The sequence below is a fragment of the Platalea leucorodia genome (assembly GCF_965183815.1).
Source record: "Platalea leucorodia genome assembly, chromosome: 3".
In the NCBI taxonomy this organism is placed as follows: domain Eukaryota; kingdom Metazoa; phylum Chordata; class Aves; order Pelecaniformes; family Threskiornithidae; genus Platalea; species Platalea leucorodia.
In genome coordinates, this window is record NC_138825.1 from 120,223,708 (window position 1) to 120,242,308 (window position 18,601).

At 44.8% G+C, this 18,601-nt stretch overlaps 2 protein-coding genes across 4 annotated transcripts in view; one reads left to right on the top strand and one right to left on the bottom strand.

The window, feature by feature from the left end:
• Positions 1-3,425: 3,425 nt before the first annotated feature.
• On the top strand, positions 3,426-14,899 carry FAM228B (family with sequence similarity 228 member B; the record flags this gene model as incomplete). Its single annotated transcript, XM_082305499.1, has 7 exons — positions 3,426-3,518; positions 7,390-7,464; positions 8,136-8,333; positions 12,077-12,154; positions 13,011-13,098; positions 13,204-13,348; positions 14,857-14,899. The coding sequence occupies 7 exons, from the start codon at positions 3,426-3,428 to the stop codon at positions 14,897-14,899; spliced, it is 720 nt and encodes a 239-aa protein (XP_082161625.1).
• Positions 14,900-16,048: 1,149 nt separating this feature from the next.
• ITSN2 (intersectin 2) overlaps positions 16,049-18,601 on the bottom strand; it is a 90,000-nt gene continuing 87,447 nt past the window's right edge. For all 3 annotated transcript variants that reach the window (XM_082306629.1, XM_082306630.1, XM_082306631.1), the window contains one exon: positions 16,049-17,515. In XM_082306629.1, the coding sequence (XP_082162755.1) occupies positions 17,358-17,515 (158 nt within the window). In that variant the 3' untranslated portion in view covers positions 16,049-17,357. The remainder of the gene's footprint in view (positions 17,516-18,601) is intronic.

Below are 18,601 nucleotides of genomic sequence, written 5' to 3' on the forward strand. Positions count from 1 at the left end.
CCTCCGAGGTGGAGCAGCCAAGTCCGTGCCTGTGGGCCCTCTGGACGTGTGCACGTTGCCTCTTAGCTTAGCATTCACAAACTGCTAGGTCGTGTTCATAGAGCTGCCCTGTTTGCCCTAGAGGCTGATTCTCTCCTTATGCTCTATCCTGGCACCTGAGGGAATCAGAGGGGACCAAGCCACCAGTAAAGGCAGCCAGCTGTGCTTGCAAAGGGTGACATCCATGTATGCCGAGGAGATGGTGACACGTGAGCCTACAGCCATGGCCCCGCATAAAGGCTTTTGTCAGGGGCTTTTGAGAGGACTGAGGCATGTGTGAGAATACTTACTTTTTGTCACATAAATGATTACAATCTGTCTTCTCAAAGCTGCTGCAAAGATGCGTGTTTGGGCAGAGACTGTGTGTGAATCTTAGCAGATGGGTGTTTGGGGGAGAACATTCTGCTTTCCTGAACAGGACTCATGAAGCAAGAGAAACCTGTCTTTAAAAAAATTACTGATACAAAGCTATACTGCTGACAGCAAAGTAGGATGCAGGTATATCTAGCAAGAAATTTTAGGCAGGGTTATTCTCAGGTTTGATCATAATAGAACAAATGTCCTAATACAGAACGGCCAACCTGCTCATGGGGTTTAGCATTTGCGGACACAACTCTTAGATTAATTTCAAATTTTGTTTTATCTGTTCAGACTTTGGAAATCCTTTACTTTGTTTCTGACACATGATTAAACTTTTAGTTTTAAGGCCTGCAAAACAGCTGGTGTCTTATATAAGTGGGCCCTGCCTTTGCCAGCCATGGAGAGTTGGCATCTCACAGCAAGAGTCCAAACAAAATGGAGGGGAAAAAAAGGATTAAGATTCAGTGGCAGCTTTAGTTATTAAAATTGGGGAAAAAAATCTGCAGCTAGAGACTTTACCACATGTGATTTCTTTAAGGGAGATTGCTATAGCAGGCAGATTTTCTGTGTTTGCTCTGGTTTGTCTCTCCTGGGGTCCCAATCCTCTGTGATGAGAGCAAACATCGACTTTGCTTTGTGCTCACAGAAAGGCTCAGTCTTTCTTTGTAGAGATGGATGAAGATGGAGTCTTAATTCTAGTTACTGAAAACAGATGGAAAGGAGGCTAGTGTGGGGTGTTTTTTTTGTTTTGTTTTGTAAGCTTAGAAACTATAAAAATATGTATTTTCTTCATCTGAAGCTTGTCCAGGGATTTACAGCATCCCTATCTCAGAAGAACAAAACTGCTTTGAGTGGAAGGAAATCTGCAACAGATGTCCTGAAGCAGGAGCCCGTGGCACCTTTGCGGGTAGGTAGGATATATTGCTCATGGGAAAGTGTGTTGACTTTTCCAATACCAAGCTTCTAGCACTTTAAGTATCCGGATGTTCTTCAGTCCTCACTGTTTGACTGTTTATTTTATATCAGAAATTAGTTCAGTGCTGATGAGGGTGTCCTCGCTGTTTTTATCCATGCAGGTAATATAGTGCACAGCCTCCTTTAATTGGTTATTGCGGGATGAAGAATAAACTGTGAGAATCCTTCCCTTGCTCCTCAGAGACCACGAGGTCAGATATGCTTTACAGCGTTTCCCGGAGCTTAGTAGACTTGGGCTGTCTGGAAAAAGGGGAGATCGTTTTCAGAGCAGGGGGCTTTTCACAGGGAATACCAGCCTCCATGGCAGGCACAACACTCTGCAGAAGCCACAGCGCACATGTAGGCAAAAACCCCTCCATTTCCAGGTGGAGAGAGGCAGGGTACCTGCTTTCCAAATCATGTCGTCATGTCCTAATTGTATGCCGCTATTGTATTCTCTGTGTCTTTTGTCTCCTCTGTACAGAGGAGGCACAAAATCATGTTAGAGAAGTGCCTGCTAGCCTGCCTCAGTGCTAAGGCGAGCATGTATTTCTGGTTTTGGAAGCTGTCTTATAGTGGCTGGAAAAAATACAGAAATATAGTAGAGGACTGGGATGTTGTGACCTATTCCACTGAGAATCTTTTAGTTTTCCTTGTGTCTGATGAAAGGAGAGAAAGCTTGCAAAGTTATACAGGAGGGAAGGAAAGTCCTTGATACCATGTGTGTTACATTGGCTTTTTTCCTTGCTTTGGTTTGTCCTGGATTACATGGCAGAAGTGAGGATTTTTCTTGTATAGGAGCAGTTGGAGTGAAGGACATGAGCTTGCAAATTTGAGAAGGGAAACTTTCAAAACTTGACTGTGTGAGGCCCTGAGCGGTCTGATCTATGAGGGTCTATGAGGGTAGCTGTTCTTCAAGCAGGCAGTGGGACCAGATGACCTCCAGAGGTCCCTTTCAACATGGTTTCCTGTGGTTTCTGGCTCTTTCAATCAGAAAAGACAGGAAAGCATTCCTGTGAGGAGGCAGGAATGTCCAGGCAGATGTGTCTATCAGTGCATAAGAGCAGGGAATATGAAATAAAACAAATAAAGATGTAGATTAAAGACTTCACCTTGAACCAATGGTAAGAGATTTGAATCTGCAGTCTAGAGAGGTCAGTTGGCAGTCAGACAGTATCACTGAAGTACTGGGTTGTCTTGCACAAAAAAAAAAGTTGTTATCTTGTACAGATACCTGATTCGGAGAGTCTTTGTAGATTCTTTTCACTAGATGTTGCCAAAAATAATTGAAAAGCAGATTTTTTTTCATAGCTGAAAGATCTGGCTGAAGAATGTGGAGGTCAGTATCTCTGCAGAAGTAAGCTTTTCTTTTGGTCCACTCTTTACCTAAGTAATTGTGTGACTACATCGTTTCCTGGAAGCAGTGTGTCTCCAGTGAATCTGAAATAAATAGCGGTTTAAATGGAGGTTCCTGTAAAGGGCACTCTGCCTCTGTGGTTCTGCTGTCTCTGTTATAAATTGATCCAAATATATTGGTGCCCATACAATAGAGGAGATCTAGAATTTCCTGGCTGGAGCTCTGAGTTAGTGCTTCAGCATAAGCTTCATCTGGTAGAACTAACTTTAAACACCACTAAAATGTAACCATCCCTGTGGTGAAATGTAGCGGTTATTTGAAAGTGACTTTTATGTAATTGAAAAAGGCACAAAGGAAAGAAGTAAAAGTCAGGAGGTGGAATTCGGTAACTCTGAAATGTTTTCAAAGCTGACAAGCGTTCTGGAATAATTTGTGAATCGCTTTGTTCTTTGAAACAAAATGTACTATCCATTGCTCATGGAGATGAGGGCAGACAGTTGCTATCAGAGGGATTATCTGACTGTAAACCTGATACTTCATCTCTCTGTTTAACTTACTGTGATAGGAAAATGCTGCTGGTATCAGCAGTTAGACTTGCTTTAGAGATTTGTTTCATTGCTTGATGGGAACTGTAAGAAAACTAGTTTTTTGCTGTTTATACAATAGTTTTCTATGGTTTTGAATGTTTTAATGTTTCTCCCAGACCAGTCCAACAATGTGTACTGTGAATAGCTCAGACACTGCCTGGCTACTAAGAGTTAAGTGTCCAAGACCGGTGAGAGAACGTGATCAGCAAAGGCCTTGGCAGGTGAGTGACTCTCAACATTCCTTCAGCTGTAGATTCTACTGTGAAGAACCAAAGTTCAGGACACATGAAACCAGTATCTGTAACTGGGATCCCACGATATTTGGGTGTAATTGGGCTCCTGTCTTGGAACTGGCCACCCAATACCCACTGAAGTTCTGGACAGTGATCTGGTCTGTCTGTCTGCTCTCCAGGACTGCTGTCCCAGGCATGTGCCTGAATTCCTTAGTGAGTCCTCCTTTGCAGGAGCGTCTCTATGCTTTTATCCTTCCTTCCTAGGCATGCTCAGAAATGTGCATCACAGGAAGATGTGTGTGTTCTGTCCTTGTTGTCAGCTTGTCGTAGGTTGAGGCCGTCTAGCATCCAAGTACTGCATGAACCTTCCAGAGGAATCCCAAAAGTTAATGCTGGTCAGCAGCGTTAGTACATTCCGAAATGATACCACCGCCTGTCTTGCATATGCATGAGTAGGCTGCTGACTCAGTAAGCAGCAGTCTGATATTACAGGAGGTGCTTAAACTGTGAGTTGGTAGAATTGAACATATTTATATATATCTATATATATCTATCTTTCTTCAAAGAGCATGCCCAAACCATGAAAATCATGGCTCTAAATTGGGATATCCCAATCTCCATTGTTTCTGTTTCATCTGTGCGAAATGTTCTCCATCTCCTATCCTGAAGTATTCCTGAGAACTGCTACAAGGATGCTTTTTTTACTTCCTGCACAGAAATAATGAGGTTTGCAAGGCAGCATGGTATGAAGATGTTAGGTGGACTTCTTACCGTTCTGTCCCAGTTTGTAACTTGATTGTGGAACCTAGATGAGAACCTGATCTTTGTAAAGCAGGTTAGCTTTTTGTGCAGACCTTTTCCTTTTTTTATATTTATCCAGAGGTTCTCCTCAGCACCAGCAAAGAATGGCAGAGGAAATACTTTTGACTGCAGTAGATGTTTTGGGAAGAAAAATAATACCAAAGATTGGCTAACACAGAAAGACTTCTGTTGTGTGAAGGTATGGGTGGAGGAATGAAATAGAATGGAAGGTATGAAGGGAGGAATGAAAAATGGTTATTTGCAAAGTTCTGTAAAATCTGAGGTATGTTTGTCATTGGGAAGGGGAACAAAGAACTCTGGAAATAGCAATCCAGTGGGTTTTACTGAGCCCTTTCATCCTTTTGAGGTAGCTTTATTGAGTTCCGTGGAATTTGGTGTGTGGAAAAGTTTCCCATAAAACCTTAAAACAAGCTTCTGACTAGTTAGAATCATAGACTCGTAGAACAGCCCAGGCTGGAAGGGACCTCGAAAGATCATCTGGTCCAGCCTTTCGTGGGAAAGGGACACTAGATGAGGTTTATCTAGCACCCGGTCCAATTGCATCTTGAAAACCTCCAGTGATGGGGACTCCACAACATCCCTAGGGAGGTTGTTCCAGTGGATGATTGTTCTCACTGTAAAGAATTTCTTTCTTATATTGAGATGAAACCTTTCCTGATCCAACTTGTACCCGTTGCTCCTTGTCTTCTCCATGTGGCTCCTTGTGAAGAGAAAGCCTCCGTCCTCTTTGCAGCCACCCTTTAAGTGCTGGAATACTGTGTGAGGCCCCCCCCGAGCCTTCTGTTCTCCAGGGAGAAGAGACCTAACTCCTTCGGTTCTGTAAGGATTCTTCAGATGTGTATCATCCTGAAGGAAAACTTTTCACCTGTTCACCAGTGAGTGTTCTGAGCACGTTCTGCTAGTGGTTCTTAGCCGGAGAGATGGCCATGTCTTCCTGGTGCTGTTAAGGTACTAGTTTTAGAGAGGTTCTGTGATTATGTGAAGCAGATCTGTCAGGTGTAATGCAACATGCTGGTTCTTTCAAATAGTAGGATGAAAGGGCCTTGAAACACGCCAGAAACTTAGATTTCCCCTTTCTCATTTGTTTTTCGTTTGTTTTTTTTTTTTTTTTTTGATACTGCTTGCCAGTTCCTGCCGCCTCCTCCCTGCTTGCTCTGATGTGTGGTGTCCTGCTCATGTCACCTCAGGATGAGAAGCCTGTTGGAGTATGGAACTGATCAACAGGGGCAAGGCAGACATGACTGGAAACTACACTGTTTATTGGGATTAAAAATTAATATTCAGCACAGGGAGTAGTAGGCTAATTTTCCATTCTGTGCATCACATGCATTCCTCGAGCCTCATGCTGCCACTGACGTGGTAGGCTTGTGCAAAAATGCGATGGCTGTAGCTCACTTTTTAAATGGCACGAGAAGGTTGCAGCACGGATGACTTTGAATTCAGCTATGGAAACCACGGGAGGTAGGCAGCAGGTCGCACAGATGAAATGTGAATGTTTCAGCCCTGCCTCTGGCTTAGGTCTAAGTAAAACCAGGTCACGTGAGGATTAACTTGTGTTGGTAGAAACATCCATTTAGTATGGATGTACTGAAACGGATTTAAACTTTTAGTGATGCCCAAACTGGCTTTAGCATCTGTGCAACTCTGGTGAAATGCAACCTTGAAAGTGATCACAATCATACGACGCTCTAGCTGAGCCTTTTTGGTGGTTTAACCCAGCACCTTATTTCTCAGCTGGGACAGACGGTGAGCGTGCCATTTACAGCAAAGCAGCTAACCGGGTCATTTCTTAAGCTGTAGGAACTCAGCTGCATGCCTGTTCTCTTAGGCTAAGCTGGTGCAAGTGAAGGAAGTTCCTATCGGTGTCGAAACTGAGGGTTAGTCCCAGAAAGCAGAACAGATTGTAAATTTGTTTTAGCCTAACTGAGATAGTCTGTCTAAAACAGGTTGTGTTTTAGTTTCCTGCGTTGCAACTTACCTCCTGAATTTTTGGCATACTGCTGAAAGGCTGTTAGTTTTTTTTATAGTGGATTCTTCAGGATAAATTTTGCTGTGGAATTAAAATTCTTTGTGAACTTGTTGCTTATAAAAGCTGCTGGTTGCCTCATGAAGACAAGATCCCTCTGGTTAACCCACAGAGTTGGTGCTACCTGATCATAGGGGAGATAGATAACCCCATTGCGTGTGTGCTCTGATCTTACCTAGAGGGACTCCATCCCCAAATGACAGGCGAATTTGGTCTGTATTGCTTGTGCTCCTTGGCCGGAGTGCAGGAATTGCACTTAATAAGCCACGTTACAAGGAATTACCCGTTTAAAAATCAAATTGACAACAGCAGTGGGTTGCAACGCCTGTTGTTCTTAAATCATGTTTTAGTGTCCTGATATTCATGATGCAGGGAACAGTTTCTCCCTATTCTAATCTTCAGAAAGATTAAGATGAGGACGATGCTAGAGGAGAACTTGGTTGATGTCACAACAGTAACTGAGATTTAAAATGCAGACAAATTCATGAGCAGAGGCAGCAGCGAGGCAGTTTCCTGCTTTGGGGGCATTTTTCTCATTATCTTTCCTCTTACACTTCACTGTTTTCCTCTGTTTTTCCTTTTATACTTTTATGAATTCCTTGACATAATACCTCATCACAGTTCTAATTTGTTTGATTGCTGTTTGTATAGTGTGGCTGTATCTGCATTGAACATGAAGGTCGCTGCCTGCACCGGGCATGTGCGAGCGACAGTGACAAGGAGCAAGTGGTGGTGCGGTCGCGGTGAGGAGCGGCCAAGGAGGTGTATGGCCTGGTCCTGCCGAACACGTACATTCCAGTCCTTCCAGCGCTCTTCTGTTGCACCATTTAACCTAACTATTCAGAGCAAGTCTCGCAAAGATTTGCCTGCCTGTGTTATTCTGCCAGCTGGATAACCCAGGCATAACGTACCTTTAATCACAACACAAGTCATTATTTTGAATTCAACGGTAATTCTAACTCCTACTGTAAGTCCTGCTTTTACTTCATGTGTTTTCTGATGTTTTGTTAGGTAGCACCTGATGAAAGTCGAGACATCATTGCTTCTGCTCAGTGCATCTTGGACAGAGAAAATTATTTTGTGAGGGTAAGAAGTGGTATCTCTTCTCTCATTTGGTGTATGCTTTCCTGAATGTCAATTTTTTCCCCTCCATCAGTGATTCATGATAACAAACATGTCAGTTTGTATTCTTGGAAAACTAAATTTAGAAGTACAAGTTTCTGGCCTCAGTCTCCTCGGGATAGGACTGAAGTGGTAACCCTAAATATGAGCTTAGGAATCATCTGTCTTTGGTGACTGCCTGTTTACACCTAACTTTTGTTCTGTGAGTGTGATTAGATGGTGACGGTGGGCCTGTGAATACAGGGCAGGAGGGCTGATCTGATCTAGCAGAATGCCAGCGCTGCAGGGAGAAGGTCCTTCTGGTGCCTGTCTTGCACAGTCTGGTGCTTATCAGACCCCCACTTTGAAGTGATTCCAGCTCACTAACCTGGTGGGAAAAAGTGAATCATTTTCTGCCAGTCTTGCACTACAGCTTAAAAAATTAATGTCTGAATGCCGGAGTCGGTGCGAGGGAGAGCTTGGAAACAAGTGGTGGGAAGTGGAGTGAGGGAGGAGCAGAAGGAAGGGCTGGAAAACAGGGCCCTTGCAGCAGTGACCAGCCAGATCAGGTCAGCCGAGCTGGATAGCTTCACCCATGGACTCTAACGTGGTTGGCCAATACGTTGTATGGTTTTTATTTTCTGTTTCTTACTTAGGAGGTGGACAGGTATCTGAGGCACAATCATTTCTTAAATCTGAGAAAGAAGGAGATCCTGTACAAGAAATGGCTTGAGGACGTTTCAGAGCCACTGCTGCAGAAAATTGAGGACAAAATGGACAGCCAGTCAAGCGAAGAAATAAGCAACCGGAGAGAACAACAACTCTCTCTCTATTTAAACTACTGTAAAAAGAAGGTATCAATGTGAAGTAAATTTCTGTCATGGAGAGGGTTGCATGCAGAGGGATGTGGACACAGTCAGGATTTTAGCTGTTATTTGCTGTTCAGTTGAGTAGCCTGGAGTTCAGATATGCCTTACCTGTAACTTAGTCTTCTCAAGGACTTCCGTAGTGGTGACGTAAGTTATTACAGCTGTTTGTTTAAATTCACCATCAGATATGAACAATAGCATTGTTTGGTGCAGTGAGCACGTGCTGGGGTCTGAATATGGTGAGACACCATATCGTGGTGGGTTTCCCTCTGTGAGCCAGACCCTTTAGGGGGAAAACCTTGAGCTCTGTCAGCTGAAGCCGAAGGCTGAGTCTGTGACCAGGGAGGGGACCGCAGTCTTGTGTCTCAGGAGTTCAGCTAGCGCAGTACTGCAGTGTGTTGGCAGAGCACGAGTGAAACGTGTTCGTGGCCTTGGATGCTACTGATCAAGCTTTATAAAAGAAAAAAAGGTGGGAACAGGGAGACACCAACAATTTTTTTAAGTCTGCATGCAGGTGAATAGACCCAGCTCATGGATTCTGTAGTCTCAGTACTCATAAAAATCGCAGTCGCTGTAGGAAATACGTGTTGGTTTTGTTGATTTTGCTCTGAATTTCACACCACTGCTGAGTATCAGATCCCATGACTCAACTTTCCACATCTCAGGAGTGGATATGTAGAGCAGTAAGAGCAGTTACATCATCTGCCACAAATAGAATAGTATTTTATATAGAGCAGGCTTCTGTTGTCAGTGGAAACCAGTGCACAGTGGAGTTACGAGACTGTAAACAAGTTTCCCATCCAGAAATGAAAATGCCATGGGAGCTGTGTTGTTTTAATGAGAGCAGATGATCTCTTTTTCAAAGGTCTGATGTGAAAGACCCATACATTCAAACTGCATGTGATGACAAATAGCTGAACCAGTCCTGCTGTTGAAGTCCTGGGATTTAGGATATCTTGGGTTTTCTGTATCTGGGTCTGCATCAGTCCATCTTGCAAGCTTCTGTGGCAGGTCAGGACTTTGCTGGGTGTCCTCCAAAAGCAATGGCTGCTGTACTGGGAGGTGACCTTCTCCCCGAACAAGCGCAGCACCAGTGATCAGCCTCCACCTTTTCTCCTTGCTCTGTGGTGTCAGCTCTATCATCAGTGTGTCTGAAAAGCAGGCTGCAGTCCTTCAGAGTAACAGGGTGATTAATTCGCGTAAGTTTGCATTAATCATGGCAGCATATGCTAAGTTTTGCAGAACTTAAGACACTTCTGTGGATTGGTTAATATACTGACTTCTGGCTGTGCATTTCCTCCTCCTCCCTTTTTGTCCATTTTCTTTTGCTTCCTCCCCTGCTATGAGGCTTCTCCTTGTCCTGTTCCCCAGATCTCCTCACCTTCCTGTGTCTCGGTCACCGATCCATTCCCCCTTTCCGCATCTATTCTTCTTCCTCCAGTCTCTCCTCTCTCTCCCTCTCTCTTCCCCCTTCCCCCCCAGCCAACCCTTTTACTCCGTCCCCAAGTCTCTCACTGTTTTGCCCCTCTTTCTTCTGTCAGACTCCCCAGTGCTGTGTCTCCCACTCCTTGTTGCTTCTGATGATTACTCCAAGTTCTCCACTGTCCTTTGCTTTCCAAAGCAGCCTTCTCCCCTTTTCCTCCATTCTCCTCCTTCTCTCTAACACTCTCTCTCCTCGCTGTCCTTCCAGGTTCCTCCATCTCAGTCTTTCTGTCAGCTCACTCTTCTTCCTCCTTTTTCACGCCATCTGAGCCTTCCTCCTTTACCTCCCTTCCTTGACTCTCCGTTGTTCCAGTCACCTGCTCGCTTCTGAGGTTTTTTGCCTTAAATCTGCCTCCTTTTCACCCCCATTCTCACCTCCCCCTTACCCCCAGTCCCGGGGACATGGACTGCAGATGCACGATGAGATGGCTGGTCATAGTGTGAAGATGGCAGCAGTGCTGCTTCTAGCACCAGCCAAAGAAGTGCCATGCTGCAGCCTGCAAGGACGGGGAAGTTTTCCTGGCCTGGGTTGCTGCTGTGTTAGCCACAACTCAGCTTCTGGTAGTCCAGGGTATTGTAGGCATTGTGTGCTGAAATGCTGCAGAGTAAGAGACCCTTCCGACTCATTTTTAAGAGCGGGCTGTTGCTCTGTTTTCTGCCAAGGGGTGTGTGAGTGGTCATACGTCAACTGCATGAAGGGATCAAGCGTGGGTGTGCTGCACAGCGCCTAGCACAATCGACTGAGGTCTCGGCACATATTGTAATGGGGGGATATGTAATAATAAGCCAAGGGGTGGCACTAAAACTCTGCAAATTAAGGCATGTTAGGGCTTAAAGCTTTCCAGGGACAGAAACAGGAGATGGTGAGTGCAGCTGCGGCTTGCTCTCTGGGGGATTGCCAGATCCTGGGGAGCTGAGGCCCCTGCAGAGGCAGCAGTATTCACGCTCAGCAGTAGCTCAAGCCCCGTGGAGCTGCCCGGGTGCTTGCCGAGTGTCTGGGAACAGCACAGGCCCTTGGGGCCTGGCTCACTCACCCGTGTGAGCACCTTCAACATAGTAACCTCTTAAACCTACTGCAGATCCCACTTTTGGGGTTTGGGCTCGTCTTGCAGCACTCCTGAACTGTTCATATGAAAGTATGTTTTTTCCAACTCTTAACTTGAAATCACATCCACGGATTGCCAAAAAGAACTGTGTAGGGCTGAGAGCTAGAGGGCCATGGGCTGAATGCTCCCTTTTCTTCCTGGGACCCCTGGAAAACTCTGCACAAGAAAGCTGAAAAACTTCGCTTGCAAGGTTTTGGAAGAATGACTGAGAGTAGTAGGGAGAAGTATTTTATATGCTTGTCCTGTTCTTACTATTCTTAGGGCATCACTTGTGGCCTCTGTTGGTTTTGGGGTTTTTTTACTTATATGTTTTGTTTTGTCATCTGTACAGCTCTTATTTGATGCAATTTAGGTAAGGCCTGGCTTCTTGGCCATAAACAGTGCATTATAATTTGGAGACAAATGGTTGTAATTCACCTTTCTCAGCATCAGGTTGATCAGTGTGTCAGCCTCAGTACCTGTTCAGCTTTTGATAGCCTGTTCGATCTGGTGTTCTTTGGTCTTGGCATCAACAGTGAACGCCAGGTGGTGGTGCTTGCTGTTCCCCAGCTAACTCTGGTCATAGGGAACTTGAACTGCAGAATACGAAGTTTGTTGCAGGCAGAGTTCTCGATGAGATGGAGCTGTGGTCTGGACCATTAGGTACGGTTCAGGTCTTTATTCCTATATATAGATAGAAAAGCATGCTCATGGCCTAGACTTGGAGCTCACATCTCGCAGACTAGTAACCTGCCTAGGGCTACGGCTGGTGGGGGCTCAGTCACTTCATTCTTTTTATTATTTCCTTTCTAATACCTGTTTTCTTCTCTGTCAAAACATTTTCCCTTGAACAAAATTTCCTTTTTCTTGACTGCCCTAGTTGTGATTAGCATTTTAGCCTGTAATTATTTCTGGATGCTTCATGAAATCATTTATTATGTATTTATGCCTATGATAAATTAAAATGGATGGAGGAATTTTCCTGTTATACTTCAGTCACCTTCCTTCTGAGGTGCAGTATGTGAAAATTCAGGAGTCCTTTTCTCCCCGACCTCTGGTGGTGTGTCCGTACCATGCCTGGCTGTGTAAGGCTGGCTGCTCTCTCGCTGTTTTATCACCAATAGCTTCTGAGACCTGACCTGCTGCCTGCTTCTCCTGCAGGGCTATGTGGCTTTGGAAGCTTATGACCGGTCAGAGTACGATCCGTTCTTCCTGAAGACATGTACAGACTGCTGGAAGGTGTGCTGGTTAGTTATGCCGTGGGGTTTAGAGGCACCCTTTGTCCAGCAGGAAGTTAATGGTCAGAGAGGAGGCAGAGCGTGTTACTGATGTGCTGCTATGGGGCTGGTGTAGAGCAACACATCCTAGTTTCATTAACTGAACAAATATGGGTCCCAGCTCCTACTGCGTTTACGCCCAAGAGTGTTTCAAAATGGTTTTCACTGGGAACATGGTCTGGATCCACACGAAGCCCAGATTTGGAGGCACAGTAGGCAATGGCAGGGGGGAGGTTTGTCTTCCTCATCTCAAATTCATTGTGGCAGCGTGGGAAGCGGCCTGTCTGACAAGGGCTGGTGAGTTCCCAGGCAAGCTGGGTCTGTGCTCTGTAGAAGGAAATAGTCTGGCCGTTCAGATGATCTTTACAGAAGCTCACTCAAATGCACTGAAGACTTGGGTACCTGATAGAAGAGTTAGGTAGGACTTGGACACAAATCCATGAAGTGCAATTCTCTAAATCCCTTCGGGATGCCGTGAGCCCTCAGCAGCCGTGGGGGCTGAGCTGGTACTTCACTGCAGTGTGCCAGGCAGGGTTCATCAGGATCAACTGCCTCCAGGAGATCAGATCTCACGTCTGTGGTCTAACTTTGTGGCAGAGTTGTTGAATGCCTTATGGCCTGCCTTAGGAGCTGAGATGCTCAGCGTTTCTCAGGCTGCTCAAGCCTGTGCCTCATGACTTTATTCATAAAAAATGAGGTTGATGCTCCTTACCTGCTAACCAACGGTACATTCACCTCCGACTTTGGTCTTTGAGGCTCTTTCTTTGACAAAGTGTTTGTGTTGGTGCATAAGCATGAAATAACTGTCTCTGTCACAGGTTTCCATACCAACTTTACAGGATCCTCTGTTAAAAGGCATTCAAAGAAAGTTTATGGAGACAGGCATTATCAAGCAGTGCGAGACAGGTATTTTAAACACTTGCTATCCCTTGGAAGTGTTTCATGTTGGGAGGGCCGTCCTTGCTTGTGACAGTAGATGCTCACACGAAGCCCTTGTTACTTTCCTGCCAGGAAGACCGTGCTCTACCAGAGAGCTGAACGAACTCAGTAAAGCCGAGCTGCCACTGCTTCCTTTGAGCCGGCAGCGTATGGATGCAGTTGAGTGGCTGAAGATACCACACGCCTACATCGCTAGTGAGGTCCACCGAACGAAGAGGTAAGAGCTAAAGTGTTGTTTGCTGAGAGGCAGCACAACAGCTGCAGTGGATGAGGCCGCTCCTTCTTGGCTGCATAGCAGAGTATTTGCTAAAACTTAAATTTCGTGGTGAATTCTGCTTTATTGTGTATTTCTCCTGAGAAAGGAGCGTTGGTGAAGGGAAAGCCTTCAGGTATGGAGTGGACAGCAGGATGTATTGAAGTAGAGCATCGATGGTCAAGCTGAGCCTTGAAATAAAGTGGCTTTTGGTGGAGAGTTTCCTGCATTTTTTGCACACAGCCTGGCAGCCGGCCCTACGGGTCAAACTATGGAATATCTCCTGGGTGCTTTACTGGAAGATCTGAAAGGATTTAATATTCATACTTGTTTGGGGTTTTTTTTTTGGTATTAGTTTCTAGATTTTGGGAGCAGAGTGAGGTCATACTTGTATCACAGACTGGTTGAGGTTGGACGGGACCTCTGGAGGTCATCTTGTCCAACCCCCCTGCTCAAGCAGGGCCACCTAGAGCCAGTTGCCCAGGACCATGTCCAGACGGCTTTTGAATATCTCCACGGATGGAGACTCCGCAACCTCTCTGGGCAGCCTGTGCCAGGCAGTAGAAAAGTGTTTCCTGATGTTCAGAGGGAACCTCCTGTGTTGCAGTGTGTGCCCATTGCCTCTGGTGCTGTCACTGGGCACCACTGAGAAGAGCCTGGCTCCATCGTCTCTGTACCCTCCCTTCAGGTATTTGTACACACTGATGAGATTCCCCAAGCTGTCTCTTCTCCAGGTGGAACTGTCCCAGCTCTCTTGGCCTTGTCTCATGTTTGCTCCACCAGTGTCCTTTGACGGTGTGTGTCCTGGCGCAAGCCATGAGGCTGGTCTTGTAACGGAGCGGCCTGCGCTGAGGGAGCTACGCACCACTCCAGAAAGGTGCATCCTATAGCTAAGCTCCATACAGGGTTTTTTTGCCTGGCGTACAGGCTGGTTGGACTCAAAATACAGTAGAGATCACTAATGGTGAACCGGACTGGAGCGGTGATGCAGCTGCCTAAGCTGACAACGCTAGAGAGCTCCGATAGAGAAGCATTTGGGATCAGCAAAGAGTGATTTTTTTTTTTTTTTTTTAAATTATGTTGGTTTTTTTTAAAGTCCCAGTGCTCTGATTCACCCCTTTTGAAAGCTCTCTGGTTCTGCCATTCAGTACACAACACTTAAGGAAACTCCTGCTCCCCAGTGACAAAAACATCAAAGCTGAACTGGGAGCCTGACATCCTGAACCAGGCCCACTCTCTCCCCCCGCAGCCCCTGCCCTGGAATTTTATTCCTTTTACTGGCCGAAGGCTTTACTCCAGCATGTTTACAGCAGTTATGGGATAATGGCACAGTCTAGAAGGAAAACTGGTCACAAAGACAAACATTTCCTGGCGTGACTCAGCGTGGGAAAGGGCTAGTGCAGGAAGCTGCGCTGGGCTACAGCAGCCTTCGTGTTGCATGGACTGGCAATAGTTTTTACTTCTGTTTAAAGGCGGAAAGTCATCAGCCACCACAAAGACGGCGAGAGCCGATGACGTCACCTGTCCTCCAGCTGACTGCAGCGGCAAGCACCGCCATCAGAAGGTACCGTTAGCAAAATATGTTACGTCTTCTGCCAAAGCAAGCGATAACAGGCCAGGTCTTCTGGCAAACTGCAATAAACTCATTGTCTTCAACCCGTGGTTCTGCAGTAGTTGTCCAGCAGCCGAAGAAATGTTTGAGCTGCTGCTCCTGTTATTTCCAGCTCCAGTCCATGCTCTACAGGCCAAAACCTACTATTTTAGGAGATGTAACTTAGGCTCAGCCCTACAAAGACAGTGCTGATGTTCTCTGGTTTATAGGGTGACAGAGTCTTTGTATTAAAGGAGATGAACTGGTGAGCAAAGTTAAAGTCTGCTAGGCCCCTCTTCTACGCCGTGCAGGATCAGTACCTTGTCCCCAGCTCTGGCAACAGCTACAGCTCCGAGTCCGCTGTGTTTCCTATTACAAGAAGGGTGAATGTGAGCAGTGCGCAGAGGGAATGGCAAAGCTTGCAAAATTTTAGCTACAGCTGTTGTAGTTTTGCATGAAGCTGAAAGAGGTCATCTTGAGATTTACGGACAAACCCTCTCTTTGAATGAGGAGGAGGAGAAGGAGCTGCTCCTGGCTATGTGCGTGGTTAGCAGACGCGTACAGAAGAGCGGCTTAGAAAGCACTGATAAGGAAATAATCATTTGGTTTTGTTTGTTCAAATCTTTATCAGAACTCCCATAGTGAATGTCTTGCAAAATATAATTTGCAAAATATAATTTGCAAAATATAATTTGCAAAATATAATTTGCAAAATAATGTTAGGGTACTGCCAGGGTTTCAAAGGACTTTCTCCTGGAGCGTACAAGCAGTAAATCCACCTTTAACACACACGTTGATTGCTCTGAGAAGGCAGGAAATAATTAGGGGAGAGGAGATGGTAAGTGTTCTTGTACAAAACGTCTAGCGCTTTTTGGAGAGTCAGTGCTGAGCAACAAACGCTGTCAGTGCCCTACAAAGCGGTTTCTCTCTTGTTCCAGCGTGGTCCCTCTCTCCCTGCCAGCGTGACTGCACAGCAGCTCTGGCGTCAAAGCCCGAAAACAGAATTTTCTCTGTGCTTGTTCAAGCTCCAACCTCCCACTGTACAGACACAGTCTCTCAAAGAGTTGCCAAGGTTTAGTTTTATTTAGAATTAGAAATACTGAACCACAGAAAACTGTTAAAAGTAACAGAGGTTGACTCAGCCCTGTAACAGGAGGGTACACAGATGGCCATCGGGTGGGAAACTGTCAGGCGTCAGGAGGTATCGCTGCACCCGTGGAACACGAGGGCAGGCGCTGCTCAGAATTGCATGCTGTGCTTTTTCAACAAAGCAGTTTAAGGAGGCAGTAAAATAGTTACAATGTATCAAACCCTTTATACACAAACTTTTTTTTTTTTTTTTTTTAAACCATCCCTGATTTTGGTGCCAAGAGAAAGTTGTTGCTTTCAACCAATCTCATTTTACAGGTTCATGTTGGGGTGACAGTTCCCCTCAAGCTAACCTTTTAAACTTGTAATAAGCTTTTCTTGAATTTAATCCTAGAAGTTTTTCTCATTATTTCACATTCCCTTGTACAATAAAATATACTTTAAAAAAATCACTATGCAATAAACATCTGTAGACAAATTACATTAATAAACTTATATTTTACTCTCTATATACATGTTGGCAATGTCATAGCTTCAAGATTCACATGGAGGTCTGCAAGACCAAGGAAATGTACACAAATAACTTACATTTAGGAAAAAAACAAAAGCTGAAGAGTATTTTTCCACATTATTGTGGGTCACAGTATGTAAAATTTTTTTTTCTAGTTATTCTTCACAACCACATTGTCTCAGCAGAGAATGATGAATCAAACTGAAGCAGAAAGAAAAATCAAGTAGCAGTTACTGATTTCAGTGCAGAACTAAGTGAAGTGAAGAACTACACTTGATTCTTAAAGAATATACAATATATCGGAGACTTCTCCAGTGCTAAGGCTTCTTCAGCGTTTAATCTTTAAAACTATCATCCTGAGACGGGAAGATTCCAGTGGATATCACTTTTCAGGTTTCAAATGGAATGATTCTAGTGCTGAGCTAAACCATTCCTCAGTCTATATGTTAGACTAAGTGGTAAAATATGCATACATCTTGATGCCACATTTCTACTTAATACTTTTTATGGCCCTGAAAATGGAAACCTTGGCATCCAAACCCAAGATATTCCAACATAATAAAAAGGCACTGCGCTATAGTACTGTATATACAGTAACATTTGTGTTTGCATAGATCAACAACTTTGAACGCTGCAAGGAACTAAACGCAACCGGTAACTAAGAGGAAACATGGAAGCAGCAGGAACTCTTGCTTAATAACCAGCGTGGGACAAGGAATCTTTTACAAAAAAGTGTTCAGGCTGTCAGCTTCAGTTGTCCTTCATAAATTAAAAAAGTGTTCTTAGGGGAGTGTTTTCTGATCAAAGAGCTGCAGGTCAAAACGGACCCAGACTTCGCCTGTTGGAACTTCATGCAGCAGTAGGTGTTTAGTCGTGGGGCCTTTGCTTTCTTGTTCCATTCTGATTTTTGCTACTGGAATTTCAGTGCGACCCAAAAAATCTGTTGGGCAAATGAATAAGAAATAAGACGTTAAGCTTAGAAAATCTGAAAGCATCAGGTTAAGCAGCAGTGCTGCACAGTGTGTATTCCGTTCCAGAGCACTGCTCCCAAGCTTCCTGTTGGACTAGCCCTCAGCCCTGTGTAAATCAGCCAGCAGGGACAAAAAAGGGTCTTTTTAGAAGGCAAAAATGCTATGGAATTAGGATGGAAAACATGCCTTTATGTCACAGTTTGACCTAAGAGCTTTAAAAATACAGTTACCTTTCAGAAACACAATTTCAAATGTTTTGTCTTAGAGCTGGAAAGTCAGAGTGCAGTGATGGAGCCTGTTTACAAGTCAGCTGCGGTGCTATGAAGACAATAAAAATAATTCAACTATCTTGGCTCAGCCAACTTTTAATTAGGCTTATGTATCATTCTTTTCACAAGAACAATGACCTTGAACAACTACTGCCACTCGTAGGTTTACAGTCCTATTCAGAAACTATATACCCTCTCTGTGGCCATTTCATACATAAACATCTCTGTGTGTGTGTGTGCGCGCACGTGTCGGGGGGTGTGCATTAAAAAGTTTACCATGAAGTGAGAAAACAAGAGGCTCAGCTGTCCAGCGGGGAGAAGCAGCCTCGCAAAGTCACGTTACCTCGCAGGAGAAAAGACTGAGCTATAGTTACACATGGGGCAACTCGGGTCAAGGCAGTACCTTGCAAATGTGAAACAATCAACTGTCTGTCAGAGCCCGGAAAGAGCACGTAACCTTTTAAAGAGAACTAGAAGCTACCGACTGCCAAAAACGTGTTCCGTTTCCAAGCAGAAAAAGAAAGCTTATCGAGCTGTTGCTGTGCAAATATAACCTAGCACCTTATTTTTGGGCATCACCTATAGTGAGAGAGAAAAACTTGTGCTTTCAATGTCTCTGTCTCCCCAGTCTGACAAAATAATAATGCTGCGTCTGATACAGAAGCCAGAGTAGGATGAAATCTGGCTGCCCATAGCTGCCGGCTCTGGAGGGCTATTGAACCTCTTGAGTAAGGAGGCGTTGTTTTACACAACATTTCTCAGGAAGCAATCATACCTACAGGCTCT